The 22,426-nt window shown below is 40.1% G+C and overlaps 1 protein-coding gene across 2 annotated transcripts in view; it reads left to right on the top strand.

Moving 5' to 3' along the window:
- Window positions 1-22,426, top strand: part of DNAH9 (dynein axonemal heavy chain 9) — a 212,906-nt gene that overhangs the window by 172,748 nt on the left and 17,732 nt on the right. For both annotated transcript variants that reach the window (XM_088133503.1, XM_088133502.1), the window contains exons 60-63: window positions 716-909; window positions 5,852-6,000; window positions 8,676-8,803; window positions 21,408-21,635. In XM_088133503.1, coding sequence (XP_087989629.1) covers window positions 716-909; window positions 5,852-6,000; window positions 8,676-8,803; window positions 21,408-21,635 — 699 coding nt within the window. The remainder of the gene's footprint in view (window positions 1-715; window positions 910-5,851; window positions 6,001-8,675; window positions 8,804-21,407; window positions 21,636-22,426) is intronic.

Below are 22,426 nucleotides of genomic sequence, written 5' to 3'. Positions count from 1 at the left end.
GTAGGAAGAGAACAATCACAAGATGGTGCCCTCAATTCCCATTCCCCAGAGCTGGTCCACAAGAATACCATGGACAGTGGTATTGAAAGCCATTGAAAGATCAAGAAGCACGTGGATGGATGCACCTCCCCCAACCCAACTCTGCCACAGGTCATCAACAAGTGCAACTGTGTACTGAATCTGGCTTGAAACATGATTGAAACAGGTTGAGGTAATCCATTTCCTCCAGTGTTCTCAACAGCTGCAATCTGACCACCTTCTTGACAATGTTCCCTAAAAATGGAAGGTTGGAAAAGGGATGATAATTATTCAGGACTGTTGGTCCAAGGATGGCTTGAGAAGGGCGTATACCTCTGCCTCTTTCAATGTTTTGAAATGTATTCCATGTTTTCATTGTATTCGTCAGTGGATAATTTGAAGGGTATATTCCTAATGGAAATATTTAAAAGACTTGTTGGTATTCTGAGAGGTTTGCATGGAGGTCCCCAGAATCTGGATGATTAAAACCAAAAAGTTCTGAAACCTGCAATTCCCAACTCTGGGGGAAAAAAAAAACGTTACAAAACACTTTTAAGTATCTGGTGTACAAGTTCTATATGTGAAATTCAGCAGTCTTGATTCTTGAATTTCTGGCAGCTGTTTCCTTTTATTGGTTTCCAAAACCATTGGGCAAGGCCACACCATTTTTCAGTCATGACCACTTTTCTTTTTCCAGGCCCTGTCATCTATGGAACAATTTCGGAATTTGGATCGTGACATTGAAGGTTCTGCCAAGCGCTGGAAGAAGTTTGTGGAGTCTGAATGCCCTGAAAAGGAGAAGTTCCCTCAGGAGTGGAAGAATAAGTCAGCTTTGCAGCAGCTGTGTATGATGAGAGCCCTACGACCTGACCGTATGACTTACGCTGTCCGGTAAGTCTATAAAGTACTGAGCTGTGCCTAAGTCAATAGAGGGAAACTCTAAGCTTCTGATGCTAAGTGTCCAAGAAATGCTAGATGAGTCATCTCTTGTTCTTATAGAGTCCCATTTCTGGTTTACAGTGAATCATTTTTAATTCTGCATTGTGATTTCCTTGTCACTTTCCACTTAATCAGAATAGACTTAGTAATGTCCATTTACTCATTACCACATTCAGCTTTAATTGTCTTCTGTAGGGTGCGAATAATACACAATTTATTGTCACAGTCTAGTCTGTTTCCTTTCTTCCACCACAAATAAATTAACACTGGGTGGTTTCTTTAATTGATAAACAAAATCTCCAAAATTCCCAGAACTCCAAATTAAATAATTAATTTTTGAAAGCCAGTCAAAGGGATATTATATGGAAATATTAAACATGAAAGATTTCAAACCGCTTTTGAATGTCAGGTAAAACAATGTTTATTTTCAAACTTAAAACAAGACATATTTCTATATAATGGGCGGGGAGGGGATCTCTTCAATTCTATTCATTGCGAATAACTGTTTTATATAAAAAAATAATGTCTGTGTTTCCAGGTGCTAAAATTATCTTCAGACCATGAGAGTTTGCTCAAAGTTTGTGTGCCAAATGTTATTAGCTAGCCTAAGGTCTTGACCAGTGCAAGGCACATTGAAGTTCTGATTTATTCTAGTAAGGATATTTTCTATTTGCATTAGTTTTGTCTTGCTGATACTTGATAGTAATAATTGCATTACCTTTGTCTTAACTCTCTTTGAAAGTATCTTGTACTGCTGGAAAAGCATGCTATGTTTTCCTAATGCCCAGTTTCTATTTGATATTTTAAATACATACAAAGTAACTTTTCCATGCATAATAAAAATTTGAGTAATTTTATACAGCAGCAGCCCAACTTGGTGCTCTCTAGATGAGTTGGGTCTACAATTTTAGGGTTTGAATACTTTATTGAGAATTCTTGGAGTTATAGTCATAATATCTCTGGAGAACCCAAAAGAGAAAAGAAGAAACGTGTGCCTTTGAGTCACCTTTGGTTCCTGGCAACTGCCTGGTAAAGTCCCTGCAGTTTTCTTGGCAACATTTTTGGAAGTGGCTTGCCAGTTCATTCTTCCTAGGGCTGAATGTGACTGACCCAAAGTCATCCTGCCTTGAGTCTAAGGTAACACTAGAACCCATAGTCTCCTGGTTTCCAGCCTGATGTATTAACCACTACGCCAAGCAGAAAACAACCTTCCGTGTACAACAGAAACATGTGAGCAGATATTTCTTCAACTACTTTGAGCATAAAGGAACCCATCAATATAATTTATTCTTAAAAATCTTTCAATCAGGAAAGACCCCAGGGTGGTGTACATAATAGAAAATTCTGTTTAATAATGCAACAATTATGATATGAACAAATAAAAATGACTCAGGGTTTAATTACTTCAGAACGCTGTTAGGAAACTGAGCAGTGCTAAATGGCTGGAATCTAGAAGACAGGGGGAGCGCTCCATCTTACAGTATCACTGCAGGTCCCACTTGTACGGGAGGAATGATCAGGAAATTCCAACATTCTTTGTGACTGGATTATAAATTCTAAAGAAATGGAAGACCTCACTCCCCATAAAAATATATAAACTTGACATTTTGCTAACATGGACCTCTCTTCAACCATTTAATTAAATTGTAACTTCCAAGCTATTTTTTCCATTTTGATGTCTACTGTTTTGCATTTTGTAAGGTTTTTTAATTGTCCTGGGGGCATTTCATGCAGGCCAAGAATGAGACCAAAGAGGTGGGGTGTCAGTTTAAACATTCATAATAGTTACTGGGCTATCCTGTTGAATCCTCATTTCACTCCCCTTGCTTGTCGCAAAATGAAACTGCTTTTATGGAAAGGTTTCATTTGTATCTTCTCATTAAACATTATTGCTTCTCCACAATAATTTCTGTTTTTAAAAATGCCATCAAGAAAAAGAATAGCCCATCTGGGCATCTTCATGACAAGCAGCCTTCTGCATTTTTGCACATCTGAGGGCAAGACATCTACCTTTTGTCTCTCAAGTGTTAAGAATAAACCGTTCTTGCAGAAGCAAGCTCCATAATTTATTGTAACCTCAGTCAGACATTCTTTGTCTGTTGTTTCTCTGAGGTTCTGTGAAAAATCAGGGCTTGTAGCATTATTCATCCCTACAGGAAAAATAAACAAATAAATAAGTAATAATACTAAGAAGCCAGTTGCTGTTGACTGGTGATGTAGTTATAAGTTATTTAATAAAGCAGGCTTAGCAATATACAGGCAGGCACATAATAGTGGTACAAGTACTTCAAGAAAAGCAAAATGTTGTTGCTCCACCAGGATTTCTTTATTGTTTAACATTTTAGTCATCTGTTGGGTATCTGACTGTGTCCCTGGACTCAAAAGGTTCTAATTTGGTTTTCAGCAGCTGCATTATTCTTGTGGAAAAACAATTCCATACTCATGAATTAAAGAATCACAAAGTTTGGAAAGTAGATCAAGTAATTTAGCCTTTTTCACTATGAAGGAGTATTTGATGCTCTGCCCAGTCTTTTCTTCAAAATCATTTTTGAACACGTCTAATAAAGTGGATTTATCAGTGGGTTCCCAACCCTGACATGTGCAGCAAAACAATGTCTATTTCATGTTATTAGCAACATTTGCTGTTCAGAGCCTTTGACCAGTTAGTGTATATCTGAGTGGCTTAATAAGCTATAAGTATTGCTTATCAACAAATTGGTCTACTTGTTGGCACTGGCTTCTTCCCATTTCCCAAGTCATTTGGCTAGGAAACAGCTGTTCAGCTTGTTTTACACTTGGTTTGCTATCTGCAGGGTAGTTATGGATGCTACATAGCTGTTCCCATGGTTTCTGTTTGGCTTTTTGGGAGAGATACCCTCTACTTAGTACCCACCCAAGTTCTGCTGTGCTGCCTCAGTGGGGGAGGTGTTCTTGGAAGTGATAAATAAAGAATGCCAGGGAAGTATACCAAGAGTGTATAATCCCAGCAGGGTCACCCAAGCAGGCACCTGTATTGGAATATAAGATCACTTTAGTGATAACAGCAAAGGCATAATTTCGTCCTACATGGAATGGGAGAAGGCAAAAAGACCACATGGATAGAAAATATAAAATGATTTGATGATATAGTGCCAGATGAGGAATGCCACTGTGGAAGAGCTGAGGATTTTTCAGAGTACTAATGGTGTTTATGACATGGATTAAAGCCTTCGGGATGTCTACTTGCTGATGTTGCCATACAGGAAAAGAATATCTGAAGCTGCAGAAACAGAATTATAGTGGGAAAATGGAATGTAAGGCTCAAATTATCCTAGTTCAGACATATGCGAAAACCCAGCTCTCTGGAGAAGGCTGTAATGCTGGGAAGGGTGGAAGGAAAGAGAAGAAGAGGATGACCAGCAGCAAGGGGGATGGACTCAGTTACAGTGGCAATGAGGACTCCCTTGGGAGTCCTGAAAGAACAGGTTAGGGATAGATTGTCATGGAGAAAATCTATGTGGCTGCTAGGAGTTGAAAATGACTTGATGGCACATAATCAATCAATCAGTCAATCAATCAATCAATCAATCAATCACAACAGAGAAGTATATACCATTGGAAGTCCTGAAGGACCAGGTTAGGGAGAGATCCTCCTGGAGAAATTCTATCTTTGTGGTTGCTAAGAGTCAACAGTAACTGGATGGCACATAATCAGTCAATTAAGCAATCTACTTAGCAGCTCCACAGGTCCTCCACAGGTAATGTAGAAACTTTAAACAAAACATGGAAGATGGTTTATTGAGCATGGTGCTCAGGAAGGGAGGCAGTGGGCCTAGGAAGATGCCTTTATTGATATTCTTTTTTAAAGGTATTTTTCAAATATGGCCCATATGTAAATACATGAATGCTGATTCTGGAGAAATGTTAAATTAGATCGCAGTACCAATAGGTCTCTTTTTCTAAATCATGGCCAAGAAGAATTATGGTATGCTACTTATGAGACTAGATACCAAATATATTGTGTTATAAGCTTGTTCTTTACCATTTCCTGACTTAGTCTCTGATGTTCCTCTGTACCTTTCTGAGGTTTCAGTATCTTGCGTTCAATGCATCTGAAGCTTTAATAGTTATAATTATTTGGGTAGTTTGTAACATTAAGCAATAACAATATTGGTGCCACGATACTGGAAACAGGCCTCTTATTAAAACCATAAATATTTCTTGTTTAAAATGCACTTTCATTATTTTCATAAGATGGATAAAGTGGAGTTTATTGTAAGCTGGAGCTTTCTGAAAATCTAACCTTCACCAAGGGCAGAGCATATGATTGCTCAAAGCAATGCTTAAGAGAAAAGCCGTTCACTTCTTTCTCTGGGAGCTCAAGTCAATACTCTCTTTCAGTGTTGCCAGCTGGCATGTTAGGTGAATAAGCTGACAGCTCTTCCACATCTTACTTTTTTTCTGGTATTGGATTTGGGAGGTGGAGATATTGCATCCTTAGTCTAGGATAAGTAATTCTCAAACCTTTTAGTAAACTGTTTCCTTAATTTAATAAGCACATTTTTATAAATGTTTTATTGCGTTTGAATTGATAACAGAAAAGAAAAAAGAAAACATAATAATAATAATACACGATCAAGAAGGAAAAAAACATTAAAAAGTGCTATTACAAAAAGTGACAAAAATACAACAAAGAAAATAAAAACTTAGCATAGTATATCCTCACAACAGTAAATAGTTACAAATATATATACACATACACACACACAAGAAAATAAAAATTAAGTTTAGTACATCATTATAACAGTAAATAGTTACAAATACACACACACACACACACATGCATATATACACACAAATTTAACAAGTACATTGTAATTGCCACACATAATTCTTTAGCAATCTATTCCAACAGGGATTTCGTGGAAGAAAAGCTTGGGAGCAAATATGTGGCAGGACGATCTCTGGATTTTGCGACATCATTTGAAGAGTCAGGACCTGCGACCCCAGTGTTCTTTATCCTCTCGCCTGGAGTGGATCCCTTGAAGGATGTAGAGAAGCACGGTAAATGCAGTGCATCAGGAGCCAAATGAGATTATATGAACTTGCTTTATCAAAACAAAAACAAAACAAAACCCCCTTTCTTTGTTGATTCCAGGAAGGGGCATTTTTTCAATTTAGCACACTGCCCTAAAAGCAATCATCGTATACTTTATTTTATTTACACCTCCATGTTTTTGTCCTTTCCACTCAAATACCTGGCACAGCAGCCTTATTTTCACATCTCTCAGTTGACTATTGAATAGTGTCTAGCAGCACAACATGTCTGCTGCAGCCTCTGTTTTGATTGGGTTTGAGAAGGCCACTAATAACAGAGATCTACACAAAGCAACTGTGTTGTGAATTCCTGAGGTTGACTGAATACTCCCCAAGGGAAATTTTCCTGATCCTAAGACTCAGAGATTTGGCTGGAACAGATTTCCTAGTATGAGGTTCACTATCTGGTTGTGATGAAAGAGCTGAGATGGGAATATCTTATATCCCCTTTGGGGGACTTTGCAGCCATAACAAAACAGAACTCTTTAAAAAACCCATGTAGTCAGGACTAAAAGATGTTTTAAAAACTACTTGAACAAAATCAGATGCCCTTATAAGGATATGCAAAAGGGTGAACTGAAGAGCTGTAGAATGTAGGCTGAGATGGGCTGTACTCATCTGGAATTCAGTTTGCTTCAGGGTGCACAATTGCATTTTTATCCTATCCCTATGAAAGATGACACCTAGCGTCTTACTGGATTTTGATTCAGTGCAGAGGCAGTGCGATTCTATGCAGGCTATCCTATCAAAAAGGTCATTCAGCTTTTGAGGTTAGCATCCATTGTGGAGACTTGGCAAACAGATTTTTATTTGCAGACCACGTGTCTCATGACAATCCATCAATATGCAACACGCAACAAGAGCTTCAGCCTTCCCTTTGTTGTTTGTTGAACTCACAACTTGTACCTCGGAAAATGATTTCAGTTTTTACGCCCAGCACTGATGTTGGAATGCTTCCTTAGATGGGAACGTATGCCAGTCAGAGCACTAAGCATACCAATGGATTTGCATCATAAATCTTTGCAGTGGGTGAAAGAGCCCTGTGGCTTATCCCCATATTTTCTCTCGGGACCAATATAGAATCAGACATCAACGTTTGGTTTTGATGTGTGAGTTGTTCATTCAACTGCAGTAAAGACATTTAGTTTTTTGTCATTTTAATCAGAAGATCCTAATGCACATCTGATTCCACTGCAACTCTTAAGAGCACGAGGAGCAAATAGGGAAAAGCTCAATGGGGATGTCTGCAGCAGTTATGTACAGAAAGGTGTTTGTTCTTCACCTGTACAGAACATTGTTTTTCCTACCTTTGTAGCAGTTCTGTCAGCAGCAGAAAAATATCTTGGGTTGTTCTAATTTCCCTTGTACCTCTTCATTCCACCTCAGAGTATGCTCACACTGCTTTAAATTTGGACTCACTTGCTCTCCATTTCACCCACAGCAAGTGGGACTGCCGACTCAGTCTTGGAGCATTGGACAGAGGGCAGATCCACACTTTCTGCTTGGCTCATCACCACGAGAACAGGAATGGATGGTGCTGTTTTCCAATCCCAGCCCACTGCAAATGCATCAGCACCGGTGTTGTCCAGCTTTGATCCAAAACTGCTGTTTTCTGACCCAAATTGCCCTAAGCCCTTCAGGTGGATGGCCTCCATGGCAAGCCCATCTCCAACTGGCTGTGATGCCTGGTACACCCCCCCCCCTCCGGTGGTTGGTCACTGCTGATCAGCAGTTGCTATTTTTTTGTGATTACATATGCCTTTTTAATTCAATGAACCATCCTCAACCCTAGAACTCATACTTCATTCAACTCTTACTTCTCCTAGCAACAAAGAGTCACTGGAGTTGGGCAGCATATAAATTTAATAAATTATTCTTATTCTCTTGGTTTCTGGCCAGACTGGGTGAAGTATGATCCCGGTGCTTTCTCACTTCTTCCCTTCCCTTCCCTTCCCTTCCCTTCCCTTCCCTTCCCTTCCCTTCCCTTCCCTTCCCTTCCCTTCCCTTCCCTTCCCTTCCCTTCCCTTCCCTTCCCTTCCCTTCCCTTCCCTTCCCTTCCCTATATGTGCAAATATCTTGGAAAACAAAGGAAAGGCAAAGGGATTAATGAGGATGGAAGGTCCTTAAAGGTAGACCAGTCTACCCAGGAGCCAGCTAATGAGGCTTGCCTTTCTGGCATGGATGGGAGGACCAAGAAGCAAGGGAACAATCAGACAGGCCCCACTGCCAGCTCACAGCAACCTGGACTGGAATTACTGAGGTCGCCTTGAGAAGCAGCCAGGAGCACTCTGGGAGACAAGCAGTTTAGGATGCAGTGCGGTATTGTTCCCAAACACCATCCTGATCTATGAAAATATAAAGTAGTATTTGCAGCAGAGTGCACTTGGGGAGCTAAATAGCAGGTTTGGTTGTGGGACTTAGTCATGGGACTTTAGGTAGGAAAAGAAATGGGGGAGGATTAACACCTGCATACCCATTTTCTTTGCGCACTGCAATCCCAACTGGGGTCAGGCCTACTTAGAGCCACGGGGCTAAGCAAGGTAGTGCATCTGGTTCAAAGCTAAATCTTTCTGGCTGCCAATCTGCCATGAGTTGCAGGCACTGTGTTTCTCTGGATTGAAATGCTTATTTTCTCCTTTCAGGAAAGAAACTTGGCTACACATTTAACAACCGGAATTTCCATAACGTCTCCCTGGGACAAGGCCAAGAGGTAGTAGCGGAACAAGCCCTAGACCTAGCGGCAGCAGAAGGACACTGGGTTATCTTGCAGGTCTGTGCTCTTTTTGGTTTGGGAGAAGAGATTCCTTGCCTGCCCCCAAGCCATCCGTTATCCAGACAGGTGAAATCAGGAGTGATCAGTAGTAGAACAAACCACTCCTTGACAAATCTCCAAGTCTCCAGCCTGGCACCCTGCAGAAATATTGCCCTAAATTTGCCATCACCTCCAGCCTATGTGACCATTATTTATGCGGGAGGCTAAAAATAATGGGGCCTGGAGACTAAAACAGTCATCTGGACGGTGCTGTCTTGGGAAAGGCTGCTATACATGATCAATCACTACATTTAGTTTGCAAATTGGTGTGATGGTTAATTTCTTCAGAAAGGGCCACAAAGCCCATGGAAACAAAACCACTGGTGAACTTCTCCTTTTGTTGCATCCAGGCTCTGGGCACTGTGCCTTTGAGAAGGATTTGAAGCTTTATATGCTTTGTTCCAAAATGTCTAGAGGGATTCCTTCTCTGGGCTACCCACCCAAATTGCTGAATGTAAAATTTACTTTCTAAGGACTCACATGACTATGTATGCTCTTTTTTATTATGTATGAGCATGTGTGTGTGTGTACAGGAAAAGATATGACAACATGAGTTTCAATTCTGCATCAGGAAAAGCTGAATTTAGACTTCTATATTCTGCATATTTTTTGTTATTTCTGGCAGCTACCTAGGAGATAGAGCAGAGGAAGGTGTATCCTCTGATCCCTAAAAATCCTTCTCCTGTCCCCACTTAGTGTTTTGGCACATCAGCAGGCATGATTGACTGCAATTTATTTTCATAATTTTAAGGTACAGAAGTTAACTTCAAAGAAAATGTGTAAAAAAAAAAGATGCTCAGGAAGTTGAATTCTTTGCCCAGGGTGAGCTATCCTTAGAGACTGAACTGTTTGGAATCTAGTTCTCAGGCAAGGGAGAAGGGAAGAGATTGTGGTGATAGCATTTCAACTTCAAGAATGAGCACAGCAACTACACAGAGCCACCCCATTGCTTTTATATTGGCTCTTTCTATTTGATCATGCAAATATGTGTGAAGGAATGGTTGGATGAAGGCCGTGCTCGGGGAGATAAGCATTCCCTTAGCCCCCAACAGGAGCGTGGGAAGTTTAAGAAGATGAGACTGGCACCACCCTAAGGAATTCACGGTGTTTTGGCTTGCTGGCTTGGGAAGTTAGATTCAGTCTGGAGAGATTTCTGTCTTGAGGTGGAAGCTAATAAATGCAACAGAACTGTATCTGCACTGTCTGGTTCAGCCCAAAGAACTCCACGAGACAGTGCAGATACAGTTCTGTTGCATTTATTAGCTTCCACATCAAGACAGAAATCTCTCCAGACTGAATCTAACTTCCCAAGCCAGCAAGCCAAAACACCATGAATTCCTTAGGGTGGTGCCAGTCTCATCTTCTTAAACTTCTCACGCTCCTGTTGGAGGCTAAGGGAATGCTTATCTCCCTGAGCGCGGCCTTCATCCAGCCATTCCTTCACAATATGGCTCATTTAATTGGGGGGTTCTTTGAGGAATTCAGTGGTTTCATGAATTATTAAAGCCAGGTCCACTATATATGTATTTTCATTCTTTCTTTAATCATGCACTCAGGTTTAAGGAAGTCCACTAATCCTGATGTACCTAATTTTTGCTGTTTTCGAAGTATTTAATCAATGATACACGTTCCAGAGTGTGTTTCTCTTCCAGCCCAGTGGTCTCAGCAGATGCAGTAAATGAGATGGAAAGGTCCCTTCTATTGCAGTTAATGATGGATTTAAACCTTGAATACATGGAGTCCAAGATTTGTGTATTTATTTCAAAATTTACTCTGGGATTGACTTAATATTGTCTTAATATAATCGACAAGATAAATGCAATCCTGCAAAGATGACTATTTTTAATATTTTTATTTGCTGATGGATTGTGCTCTGTTATTCTTTGGCCTTGCAACTAAACATGAGGGCATGAGTAATCCCAGGGTCTGTGAAGCCTTCTGTATGAATAGCACTGTGATGACTACTTTTCTTTCTTTCTTTTGGATCCTTCCGCCCCCCCGCCCCCCATTTTAAAGTATTGGCTGCTATTTCTCTTTGTACAACTGCCCTGGTTCTTGGGATTTTCCTGGGAAGTATCGTGCCAAGAAGAACAATGAACACGTACCGCTTAGAAGCACTCAGAACTTCATCTCCATTTTGTTGCTGGAGAATAAAATAAGCTTAAGGGCAAATATTTTTCCAGTTCAGTCACATCATGTGTATTTCCTCTCTTGAAATTTCTTTTTTGGGTTCTAGAAGGAATGGAAGGGAAAATTTAGGTGTCCACCACAATGTAATCTTGTGCAGAATTTCCTTTTCCAAGCACATCTGGTTGGAGGAATCAATGCCAGAGATGGCAAGGCAGCCTTCCCTTGAAGGCCCACTCATGGACATTATCTGGCTCATCAGTAGGGTCTGAAGGATTATAGTGTGGTGCTGAAGCCAGATTTGGTTCCCCTTTGCTGATGTGCACTGTACGGAAAAGGTCCCAACCGTTAGGGGCACCATTTGCCTCTCCTTAGTATGGCAGGAAAGGGTGCATTCTGAGCATGGAATGTAATTTATTTCATAACATCCAGAATGTATCCTATTGGTAATCTTAATTTAAGACCTAGAGTCATATTTGAATTTGTGAGATGCTCCCTGTGCGACACAACTGGGCCTAGAGCATGATCTTGAGCAATTGTTTTAATATGCCCTTCCTGACTTGGAAGGCTTTTCCTGTAATTTTTTTAAGACAACACACTGCATTGTCTGGGTAAACAGCATATATATTTATATCCTGTAACTTCCACCCAAAATAGTTCCTAGGTTACCTTGCAGTAAAATGCCATGAACCTACTAAAACAGGAATCAGTACAAAACAGTTAAATAAACTTAACTCCCTTATAGCAGCCTTACCCAGCTTGTGTCTTTTAGAAGTGTGGGAACTACAACTCCCAGAATTTCCAGTAAGGGCAACAGCTTGAAAAGCATTGCTTTATATTTCTGCATGAGCAAAGGCCCACATTTTGTAATGTGATTGGGTTTTCATCCTGTGTTCAACTTCCATAATAATTTTGCTTCAGCGATATTTGTTCTGGTCTGTATTCCTGTGATTTTCTTCAGCACCTCATGCAAAGGGCCTGGAGACAGGTTACAAAGCTGTTTGTCTGTCTGATGTGTTGTGTGTGATAAAACTGATGACATGTTTGTTGTCGGTCCTAAATTTTCTTTCCTTTCTTTAAATTCTGTTCCCTGGAAAACCTTTGTCCTAATTGCTACTTGGTGAAGTACATCTTTGATTGAAATCTACAGTTTTGGGAGGAAGAATCTAGGCACTAGCTTCTCTTAATTTAACCACAGTCTTTGCCCATTAATCAGAATGCCATCATCTTCCTTCCACAATTGACTTAACAAAATTCCCGAGTGCCTTCCCATTTTCATACATTAACGTGGTACTGAATTGGGTTCATGTACTAAATTAAATCACAATGAGCTGCTCAGCCATAGCAATGTGTTCATCAAAAGACTTGGCAGAAATTTCCCTGTTGCATGTTAAAGACTTGGTTTACATGTTAAGCATTAGGAGTGAAAGGCATGTTTGCATAAAAGAACCAACCAAACAACCCCCCTCTGTATGCTTAAAAAACAGTTACCTTCAACCTTGAATTCTCTGCCAACCAAATTTGCATTCCAGAATTTCCAGAATATGTCTAAATTGGGCAGATGAAAGACATTTACGTGGACATGATCATTTTGCATGTCTTTTGCTTTGGCCAGCCATCAGCATGGAACCTGTATGCCCTGCCTCTGACTCTTCTCTAGGCCCTGCCCTCAAGGATAGCTTGACAGCCCTAAAGAATTTTTAAGAAACAAAAGAAGACATCTTAGTATTCCTTTGCCACTCGAAGCCCCTGCGTACTATCGTGATGACGTTAATAGACGTCATCATGTGCCTGCCTTATGGTATGAGTACGCTAGCTTATATTTCTCCCGCCACCCGAATAAAATGCAATGGGGCACTCTGTAGAGATTTTTTCCTTTCCATTCAGAAAACACCTTATGTGATGTGATGGAAACATAGACAGGAAATAGAACTGTTTGGGAGAAATTTGCACTGTTTTTTTACCACTTAGGAGTGACAAAATATTCATTGCATTGAAAACCTCCTATAATAACTCATCTTTCAAATCTAGCATGAAATAGGGCTATTTCTTTATTTATGGGCACACCCACACCTAGTATTTACCAAGGAATTTGGGGGGCCTTTTTGAGAAGCAGTTTTTGGAGTCGTTGAAATGCACCGAAAAGGAAGAGTTAATGCTCCCCTCTCAGTTGATTTCTGAAACAGGTACATGGCATCTTAGGAAACGGTTTCTATTTTCATTCATAGAGGCTTTTATTTATGTATGATTTATGTGAGAGGGGAGGGGAGCAATTGCCCAGTGGGGATGCTATAGCTTGGCTCCTCTAGTGCTGTAGGCTTCCTTTACAATAATCAGTAAAACGAAAAATATACAGCTGCGACAAAGGCATGCAATTATGTTGTGGTCGTAGCTGCTGTTTTGAAATTATTATTATTTCATTAGCTGGGAACTGAAGAGAGTAGGAGTCTTTTTGACCCATTTTCCCCTATTTGGATGAAGGTTGGGGGAATTTTACTTCTAGAAGCTGCCTGGAATCTTAGCATGCTTATTTTCCTTAATCCAGCAGGGTATTTTGGAGGATTCGGGGAGGGGGGAGCTGCCAAAAAGGGGCTTGGAAGCTCATGGGTTTGGGGCATCCTGTCCCCTGAGCTAAAGGTTTAAATGTATATGGGCCATTCTTTTGGCTGGGTCAAACCACCATAAACTACACTGGCCTAATATTTGTTGCTCAGGAGGTGCCAGGCTGATTCCATCCCCTGGCACCAGTAGAATGGTCAGGGAAGTGTGTGAGGTTGTGCTCACAGTAAACTGCAGTGGCTTGTTGCCTACTTAAGGGGTAAAACACGACTTTCACCCTGAAACACCTAAGGACAACTTAAAGCTAGCTCAAGTATATATTAGGGAAAAGATGAAGTCAAAATGATGGGAATATAAGAGGACAAAAACGGTTGGAAGGGCATATTTGTCCCATAGTCAGATGCAAGTAGGGAAAGGCCCAAAAGAACAAAAGAAAGCTGGTGGATTAGACTTAAATTTTATGTACTGTATTCTGGCATCCTGTTCTTGCAGTGATTTAATAGAAGCCTGCCAGTAATGGCAGGAGTTGTTCTGATCATGATCTAATAATTGGCAACTAGCATTGTGAGGCATGCTGCCTCTGATGTGGGAGGTAATCATTACTGATAGCTATTGATAGCCTAATCAACTATGGATTTCTCTCACCCCCTTTTAAAGTTATGGTAGTGAGTGGCTTTTAAGATCTGCATTTTTGTAAATTATGCTGCCTATGTTGAGTATCCTGCTAACATCATGATACACAATGCAGTCAGCTGGTCTGGCAAAAATGTCTGCACCTAACTTGATATCCTCCAGATATTTTGGAAATGGAATTTCCTCAGAGGTGCAATTCAAACAATCTGGAGGTCACCAGGTTGGGGAAGGTTGAGCTACAGAAGATGGAAAAGTGTCCTGACATAACATTTTTTCAGTGCATCTCTACTGACTAGAGTGGGAGAAAATCAGTGATAAGATAAATTATTGGTTTGTATGCTACTATTTATAAAAGTTACCATAGCAACGACAGTCTTTATAATACATATTTTAGCTTATAAGTTGCAAAAGCTTAAAAATGTCTGAAAGCCTGCTTTTTAAAGGAAAAAACAAGCACCTACAATATGTCTGTTGTATACGTATTTCTCTTTTCTGTCCCTGGACATTCCCCTGGTCAATTAGACAAGCAGCTTCTTTCCTCTGAATACTATGTAGAGAATGTCTCTGTAACAGGAGCACCCTTGCATATGCTCCCATTCCCCCTCATGGCCAAGTTAATCTTCAGAAGGAAAGGTATGCACATTATGTGAAATGTTCAATATCAAAAGTCAGGAATAGTTGATGACCACAACTTTACTGAAAAAGTAGGGTTTTTTTTAACTTAATGTTTTTAAAAGAACCATGGAATTAGGGGAAAAAACATATTAATGAAATTTAAATTTTAAAAATTACAAAAGAAAAAACTATTTAGTTGACTAACTCTTTATTAACAGTATTAAGAAGATTCAACTGCTATGAAAAAATCAAGGGGGCTTGGATGAACCATGGGGTCTGGGTACCCCCAGTGCACTAAGCCACAGTGTGTTGGCTTGGCCTTGGTTTAGTGTGTGTGTGTGTGTGTGTGTTTATTTATTTATTTATATGATGTATATAGCTGCCCATATCACACAAGTGAGTCTTACAGGGATTAAAAATGCAGAAAACCCCACAACATATAACCCCAGGTGCCCAATATTGCATGAACTCAACTGTTGTCTTGTGTAAACCATGGCATATGGCCTAGTCATCAGGTTTTAGTGCAGTGAGTGAACCCAGCCAACTGAGACGTACTCCCAAAAACCATGGTTAAGCGGTGAAAACTAGGTAGTCAGAAATATCACTGCTATTCAGAATGGAGAAATAGCTTTTAATGCAGCGTGATTATTATACGCACAAAGATGGAAAGATTCGGAAATACCTACAATAGGAGAATGGTTGGTGAAGATGACAGAATTTGCAGAAATGGCAAACTTGACCTGTTTGATTAGGGAAAAGACAACAAGTACACTGGAAACCCTTTATGGACTTTTTGCCGAAAATGGAAAAAAAATAAACTGGTGATTTATGGATTTAATGATTAGAAAGGGTAAAATATGAGAAGAAGGGATTCATGATGTAACCTTAAAGAGGGAGGACAGATGACAAATTTATTTGTATGCTGTAAAGAAGATTGGAAGCCGCTTTTTTCTTTTTCTTTTTCTTTTTCTTTTTTCTTTTCCTTTTTTCCTTTTTTCCTTTTTTCCTTTTTTCCTTTTTTCTTTTTCCCTTTCCCTTTCCCTTTCCCTTTCCCTTTCCCTTTCCCTTTCCCTTTCCCTTTTTCTTTCCCTTTGTCTTTCCTTTGTCTTTGCTTTGTCTTTGTATTTGTCTTTGTCTTTGTCTTTGTCTTTGTCTTTGTCTTTTCTTTATCTATTCTCCACTTTTCTTTTTCTTAAATTTGTATTGGTTTTACTATTGTATAAACTTCTTCAATAACATTAATAAAAAAAGAAAAAGATAAGATAAATAGCTTTTACGGATTGCCATGAAGTTTACATTGTTTAGGCCTGAACATAGATTTGGAAAGAAAGTAAAGAATAGACCATGGAAACAAACATCTAAAAAATACCACCTGTTACAAAGGAGGCTGTTCTGTGTTACAATTCTGCTTGTTGGATCTAGAGTGAAAATAGAAGTTCTCCATTATCAGCCATGTGCTGAATCACAGAACACTATTTAGTTCACCACTTTTGGTAACACACATACATCTCTGAATTATGTGTAAGAGAAAAAGAGGGGTGCGTGGTGGGAATATTACATATCACATCCCAGAAAGGCGTAAGCGAAGAGCACAATCTTATGCACATTTATGGAGAAGTACCACTGCATTCAGGCTTGTATGTATAGGGAAGTATGTATAGGATTTTAAGCATAGGGAGGCATGATTAAAACAGAAGTTTTCGAAGACTTCTGTGAGATGAAGGTCATTGGACAGAGCTGAGCTAAGGCAATTTAACATTAAAGAAGTATTGCCAAATGGGATTGGGACCAAGCCTGCCTCATAGGGTCTTGTTAGGGCAGTGGGGGGTGCTATATATGCTGCCTTGAGGTCCTGGAAGGAAGAAGGATTATAAATACAATGAATAAATGAAAACAAAAGGGAATATAATTTCAGTATTAAAACATCTTTGATAGTTAATACTTAGTTCTCTGATTTCTCAACCCTTTGACTTTCTTTTCTACTTTATTTTCTGCAAATAGCCCAGAAAAGGGGAGTTGGTTATAAACATGAGAAACTCTACCAAGTTCAGCAGCGTTTGGCACTCTTTCAAAGTGCAGCAGTAAAGTGGCTTTAGCAGATTGGTGAGAAATAACTCAGTGGTGTGTGGGTGGGTGTCTGTTGCTCTCTGAACACCAGTGAGCTCCAAGAATTGTCTTGGGATACACAAGACTTGGCATCTGGACATTTTGCATCCGTCACACGTCATCCAGGCAGCTAAACCAAACAATCTTTCAGAAATGTAACGCAACAGAAGAAAAAGCCACCTTGGCCAGCTCATTATGACAAAAGCTGCATTCCCAAGATTGCCTGGGAGAGACAATAAAAAGCCTAAATTCCTAAATGATGCTGTCTTAATCATGCTGTATACAAGTGCTTGTTATGTTCTGTCAGGTTTTTTTCTCAGAAATCTGAGGACTGTTTGCACTTTTCAGCTTGTGCCCACTCTCATTTCTGTCTTATTCTTGCAATTTGGAACTCTAGGAGCTGTTCTGAAATATTAATTGAAATGAGCAAGATTCTGCTGACGGTCAGAGTGCACAGTTGCCTGCTCATAAAGACATTCTGTTCTTCCCGTTCCACTTTTCATTAATTGATCCAGCGCACACAGTCTTGGGTGCCTGCCTTCAATTCAAACATGTGAAATGGCTCTGTATCCAGGCAGTGCATACATAATGCAGTACTTGGTAATGCTCTGGGTCCAAATCTTGATCCTTTTCTAAGTCATTTTACCATGCTGATCACCCTAACACTGTATTTGATTCAGTTGTGCTACAGTATACTTATACTATATACTCTGTAGCACACAAACCAACTAAAGCCCTCCAAAACATCTTAAGCAAACCAAAAGACCCAGTAGCCCAAGAAGAAAAAAGAGGTGTCATCTACAACATACAGTGTAAGGACTGTAACAACCACTATGTAGGAGAGACAGGCGGAAGGCTAGCAGACCACATCATGAACACCAACTAGCACTCCGAAGACACAATGAAAACTCCTTAATCTCATAATATACGGACAGAATCAACCATAGTTTCAACTGGGAAACTGTCAGCATCCTAGACCAAGCTACATCCAAAAATGCTAAGGAATTCCTGGAAGTTTGGTACTCAGACAAGGCAGCCATCAACAAGCACATAGTGATAAACAACATCTACACACTATTCAAAAGAGACAATAAAAAGGAAAACAAAAGACCAGAACATCTCCTCACTAGCAACCATCACCCAGATAAGCAGAGATTAACACCAAGATTACCACCAGACATACAACCAAGCAGTAAACAATACCCTAATCGAGGAACTACCAGAAGGGAAAAAAAATAAAACAAAACCCCCACCCCCACCAAGGGTAAGCCACTGTATATAAACAGAGAGCAAACCTGATTCCATTCTTGCACTGAAGGTATTACCTAGCTGTGTAATGAAACGTTTGCAAGAAAACAACCAAGCTCAGAGAACCCCAAGGACTCCATACTTTGAGGCATTTAGGTATTGACATCTATATTATGTTCATGTTTCTAAGTTCACTGCGTACTTCCTGAACCTGTTGTTTGTTCTTTATAAAATGTCCCAGAACTTTAGTTAAACCAGTAATAGCTTAATTTATTTACAATAACTGAATATATAATCTTTAAATCTGATTTTCCCAGTAGAAATCTGATTTCTCACATAACTCCTGCTCCTGTTCTTCTTCAGGTCTTTCTTTCAAAATAAGGTACTCCTTGTGTTTATTGGTTGGAGAATTTATTTCACTATTTTTGTTGTCATTTGAGTTGCAAACCATATATAATCCACAATTATACAATAAACAATATTAAATGGTCAGTTAATTTCAGAGGAAGAAAGGTACCCAATTTACTGGTAGTTTCTTCTTCGGTAACCTCTACCACGGGGCCTGGGGACTGGATTGTTAGGCCACCTGGCCTCAAGTTGGTGCTGGTTAATGCCAGGTCTGTTTGTAAGAAGACCACATCCATCCAGAATTTGGTGGTAGATGAACAGGCAGATCTGGCATGTACAGTGGGTGGAGGGAATAGCCTTGAGGGACATGTTAGACCTGATCTTTGCCTCTGAGTAGTTGCTTTGTGATCTGGATGTGGAGGGTATTACCATTTGCCCTTTGTTGTGGACAGAACCCTCCCTGGTCCAGATACATTTGACTGCTGCCCATTTCCTCTGCAGGGCCAAATCCATTCAAGGAATCTGCCCCAGATACCTTATGGATTCATCTGGTTTCCAGCAGGCACTTGCAGAGCACCCTGACAATATTGCGGGCAAGTCAACTGAGGGCCTGATTCACTGCTGGCATGAGACAGCATCTTGGGTCCTTGACAAAGTTGCTCCTGAATGGGCTCTCTTTTTTGGCCAATCCCAGTTGGCCCATTGGTTCTCTGAGGACTTCAGGAGCTGAAACAGCAGAAACATCACTGGAGGACAAAGACTGAATTTGACCGAACATGGATATGTGCCCTAGTTCAGGCCTATTCTGTGGTGATGAGAGGAGAAATGTAAGCCCTGCCCTGCTTTTCAAGTTACAAAGTTAGCTTCTCTTAAGTCTGTGCCCTCCAGAATTATAGCATGAAGACTAGACTGGGTAGGAATCTGTGAGATACTGTTTTATTGGGGTGGCGGCATTGCTCCAATCTCAAAACCACAACACCTTTTTTCATTGCGTGAATACCCCCAGGACTCCTATTATGCAACATGAGGTCCTGCTGAAGTTTGATCTACAGCTAAAAGTGAGGACAACCAAACCAACCTGACAAAAGCACAATGACTTTAGTGCTGCTCACAGGTAGTTATGTTTCATCCCTATAAAAGGACTGACTTGTTCTCTGGTATGAGCAAACGGGGAAATTCCAATATAATTTTTTTCTGTGTATTGTCAAAGGCTTTCACGGCCGGAATACGATGGCTGATGTGGTTCTTCCGGGCTGTGTGGCCTTGTTCTGGAAGTTTTGGTTCCTAACGTTTCACCAGGAGAAACGTTAGGAACCAAAACTTCCAGAACACGGCCACACAGCCCAGAAGAACCACATCAGCCATATTTTTTTTCTCCTTGTCCTAGGATGGCTTCACTTTGACTCACTGCACTTGGTTTTACTGGGGATTGGCCTGAAGTTGGCTTCTGAAATAGTGCATATTCCCAAAAGACTATACCATAAAAAAAAAAAGGGAACATTAGCTTGTATTAGCAATAGGATTGTGCTGTGTTTTATTCTTGAGTCTTTCAGATGTATCCCCAGAAGCTAAGCTTTAATTTGTACCTGAAAGCTACCGCACAATAGTCTCTTTTTATTCTGGAAGTGAAAGGTTTTCAAAGGCCTTCCCATTTCTAAGATAAGAAATTCCTCACACTTTTCAGCAGTTCTTCCTCACACAAAGACCCTGATTATCTAAATTGATGGCTCTCTACTAGCTTAAAGCTATCACTCTGATCGGTGGATTGTGATAAATAATACGCCTTGCTGAAGAAGATATTTTCAGTTTCATATTTCTGCAGCATCTTGCCATTGTTATGAGCTTTGCTTATTTATTGAAATCTGGTCTGTGTCGGAAATTAGATTTCCTATGTGCAATGGAAACAAGCGAGACATGTTCAAAAGTCACCTGCTTTTGTACATCCCTACTCCTCCGCCCTGCGCATCCGTATTTCCGGCCTTGTGATAGATGTCTGCTCTGGATTTCTTGGTCTTGATGGAATAATTTGGGCCTTCCTTTAGCATTTTCATTACTTATAGATCAGCAATGAAAGGTTTTATAAAAGGTTCCTTCATTTAGATTCATTTCTTATTTATTTTTATCCAAAGAAATATATCTTTGATTTTGCGCCCCATAATGGATTTACCCAAACAAAGAACTACGAAAACAATGTTTTCTCTTATAGCAGCCATGCTGGTGTCATGTTTGAACTTCTCCCAGATAACATCAAAAGTTTCTGTCCTTCCATCCTATCAGCCAATATGCTGTAGAGTAGGTATCACAGGTGGCAAAGATTGGTGGGGACACTCAACCTCTGCTTGCCATATAAAACTCACTGGGTGATTTTGGGCTAGCTAGTCTTTCTCAGTCTAATCTATGCTGAATGGTAGAAAACTGAAAAGAATAATTCTGAAGAAAAGTACCAGCATTGCAAATATGTGAAGACCTCAATTGAGCAGGATGTGAAATCTGATTTTCTAGTAACTAGTTCAGATTTCAAGGATGGATTATTTCATTGAAAATAATCAAAGCAATTTTATTTCAGCTGTCTACAGGAAATTTGTTTTGTCTGGAGGAAATAATGTTACTTCAGTAGCAGTACATTATTCTAACAAACAGAATACCATCATCATCCCTAAGAAAACAAACACTCAGAACTGTTTCCTTAATTGCTAGTTATTTGTCTTGATTATTTGCATTTGAAAGTGTAGAAAATCCACATTGTTTATGTGCAGCTAATGCCTGGGGAAGTGAATTATAGTGCTGAGAGCTATTAGGCAAGGTGCTTTTTGTCAAACTTGTAGTTTGTGTGTGTATGTGTCAGAGTGCTTCTTACCTCCTGGAAGAAATTGGTGCAGCAGCTGCTTTAAGAGGAAGATCTAATGACCTTTTATTTCTCTCCTAGAACATCCACCTGGTGGCCAAGTGGTTGAGTTCTCTGGAGAAGAAGCTAGAGCAGCACAGCGAAGGTAGTCACCCTAATTTCCGGATCTTTATCAGTGCAGAGCCTGCAGCTTCTCCCGAGAGTCATCTGATACCACAGGGTATCCTAGAGAATTCCATCAAAATCACAAATGAACCTCCAACCGGGATGCATGCCAACCTGCACAAGGCTCTGGACAACTTCAACCAGGTATCCCCCTACCCTACCTCCCACCCCAGGGAGATTCTTGATGCTCTATTTCAAAGCCAGGCCAGGAAATAGTATGCAACTGGACTAAGATAGCTCCATCCAGACCTACTATAATGTAAGTCAAGTATGTCACCTTTTGGGGTGAGGCAGCTCTTATAACTGCAACCTTGTCTCAAGAATTGAATTGGGGAAATAATCTCAAATCCCCTTACAATACTTTTTGTATAAACTAGCCAAGCATTTTCCCAAAGCCTCTTAAAATGCATTGACTAGTCTTGCCTGGAAGAAGGGAGTGGATCTTCTGTACTGAAGGCTCTTAGCCAGCCCAGCAGGAGGTTGAAGCATTGGCATTCATGCCTTTGGGGGAAAGGTGTTATGCTTCTGAACTTTCTAACAGCTCTTGTCATTATAGTATTTTTCAGGGAAAGCACTGGATCTCTGAGTTGATGTGGCTGGATGGGGATTAATGCTGTCAACCTTATTTTGCTCCATCTACTATCATTCATCATTCTATGTTCTGGAAAGAGGGGTGGGATGGAATATTCCTTTTCCTGCTTCTGCAAATCAGATAGACTCAACATGGCTGACTTTTTAACAAAACATTTCCTATCCTACAAATACTTATGACAGTACCTCTGTCCTTCAATTGACAGCTTGGAGCTTCTAGTTCAGTTAATACAAGATGAATTCACATAGAGATGTGGAAACAGGGCCACAAAGAGTTTATTATCATACTCCTTTTAAGTAAAAAGGGTGGGTCTTGTACTGCATAAGCATTATGTTCTTTCAAG

Source organism: Python bivittatus, unplaced genomic scaffold (assembly GCF_059951505.1).
Source record: "Python bivittatus isolate LINGU-HERP-01145 unplaced genomic scaffold, Pbiv_v1 ctg000080_np1212, whole genome shotgun sequence".
In the NCBI taxonomy this organism is placed as follows: domain Eukaryota; kingdom Metazoa; phylum Chordata; class Lepidosauria; order Squamata; family Pythonidae; genus Python; species Python bivittatus.
The sequence above is the reverse complement of the archived record's forward strand: the minus strand, read 5'-3'. Positions and strand labels throughout refer to the sequence as shown.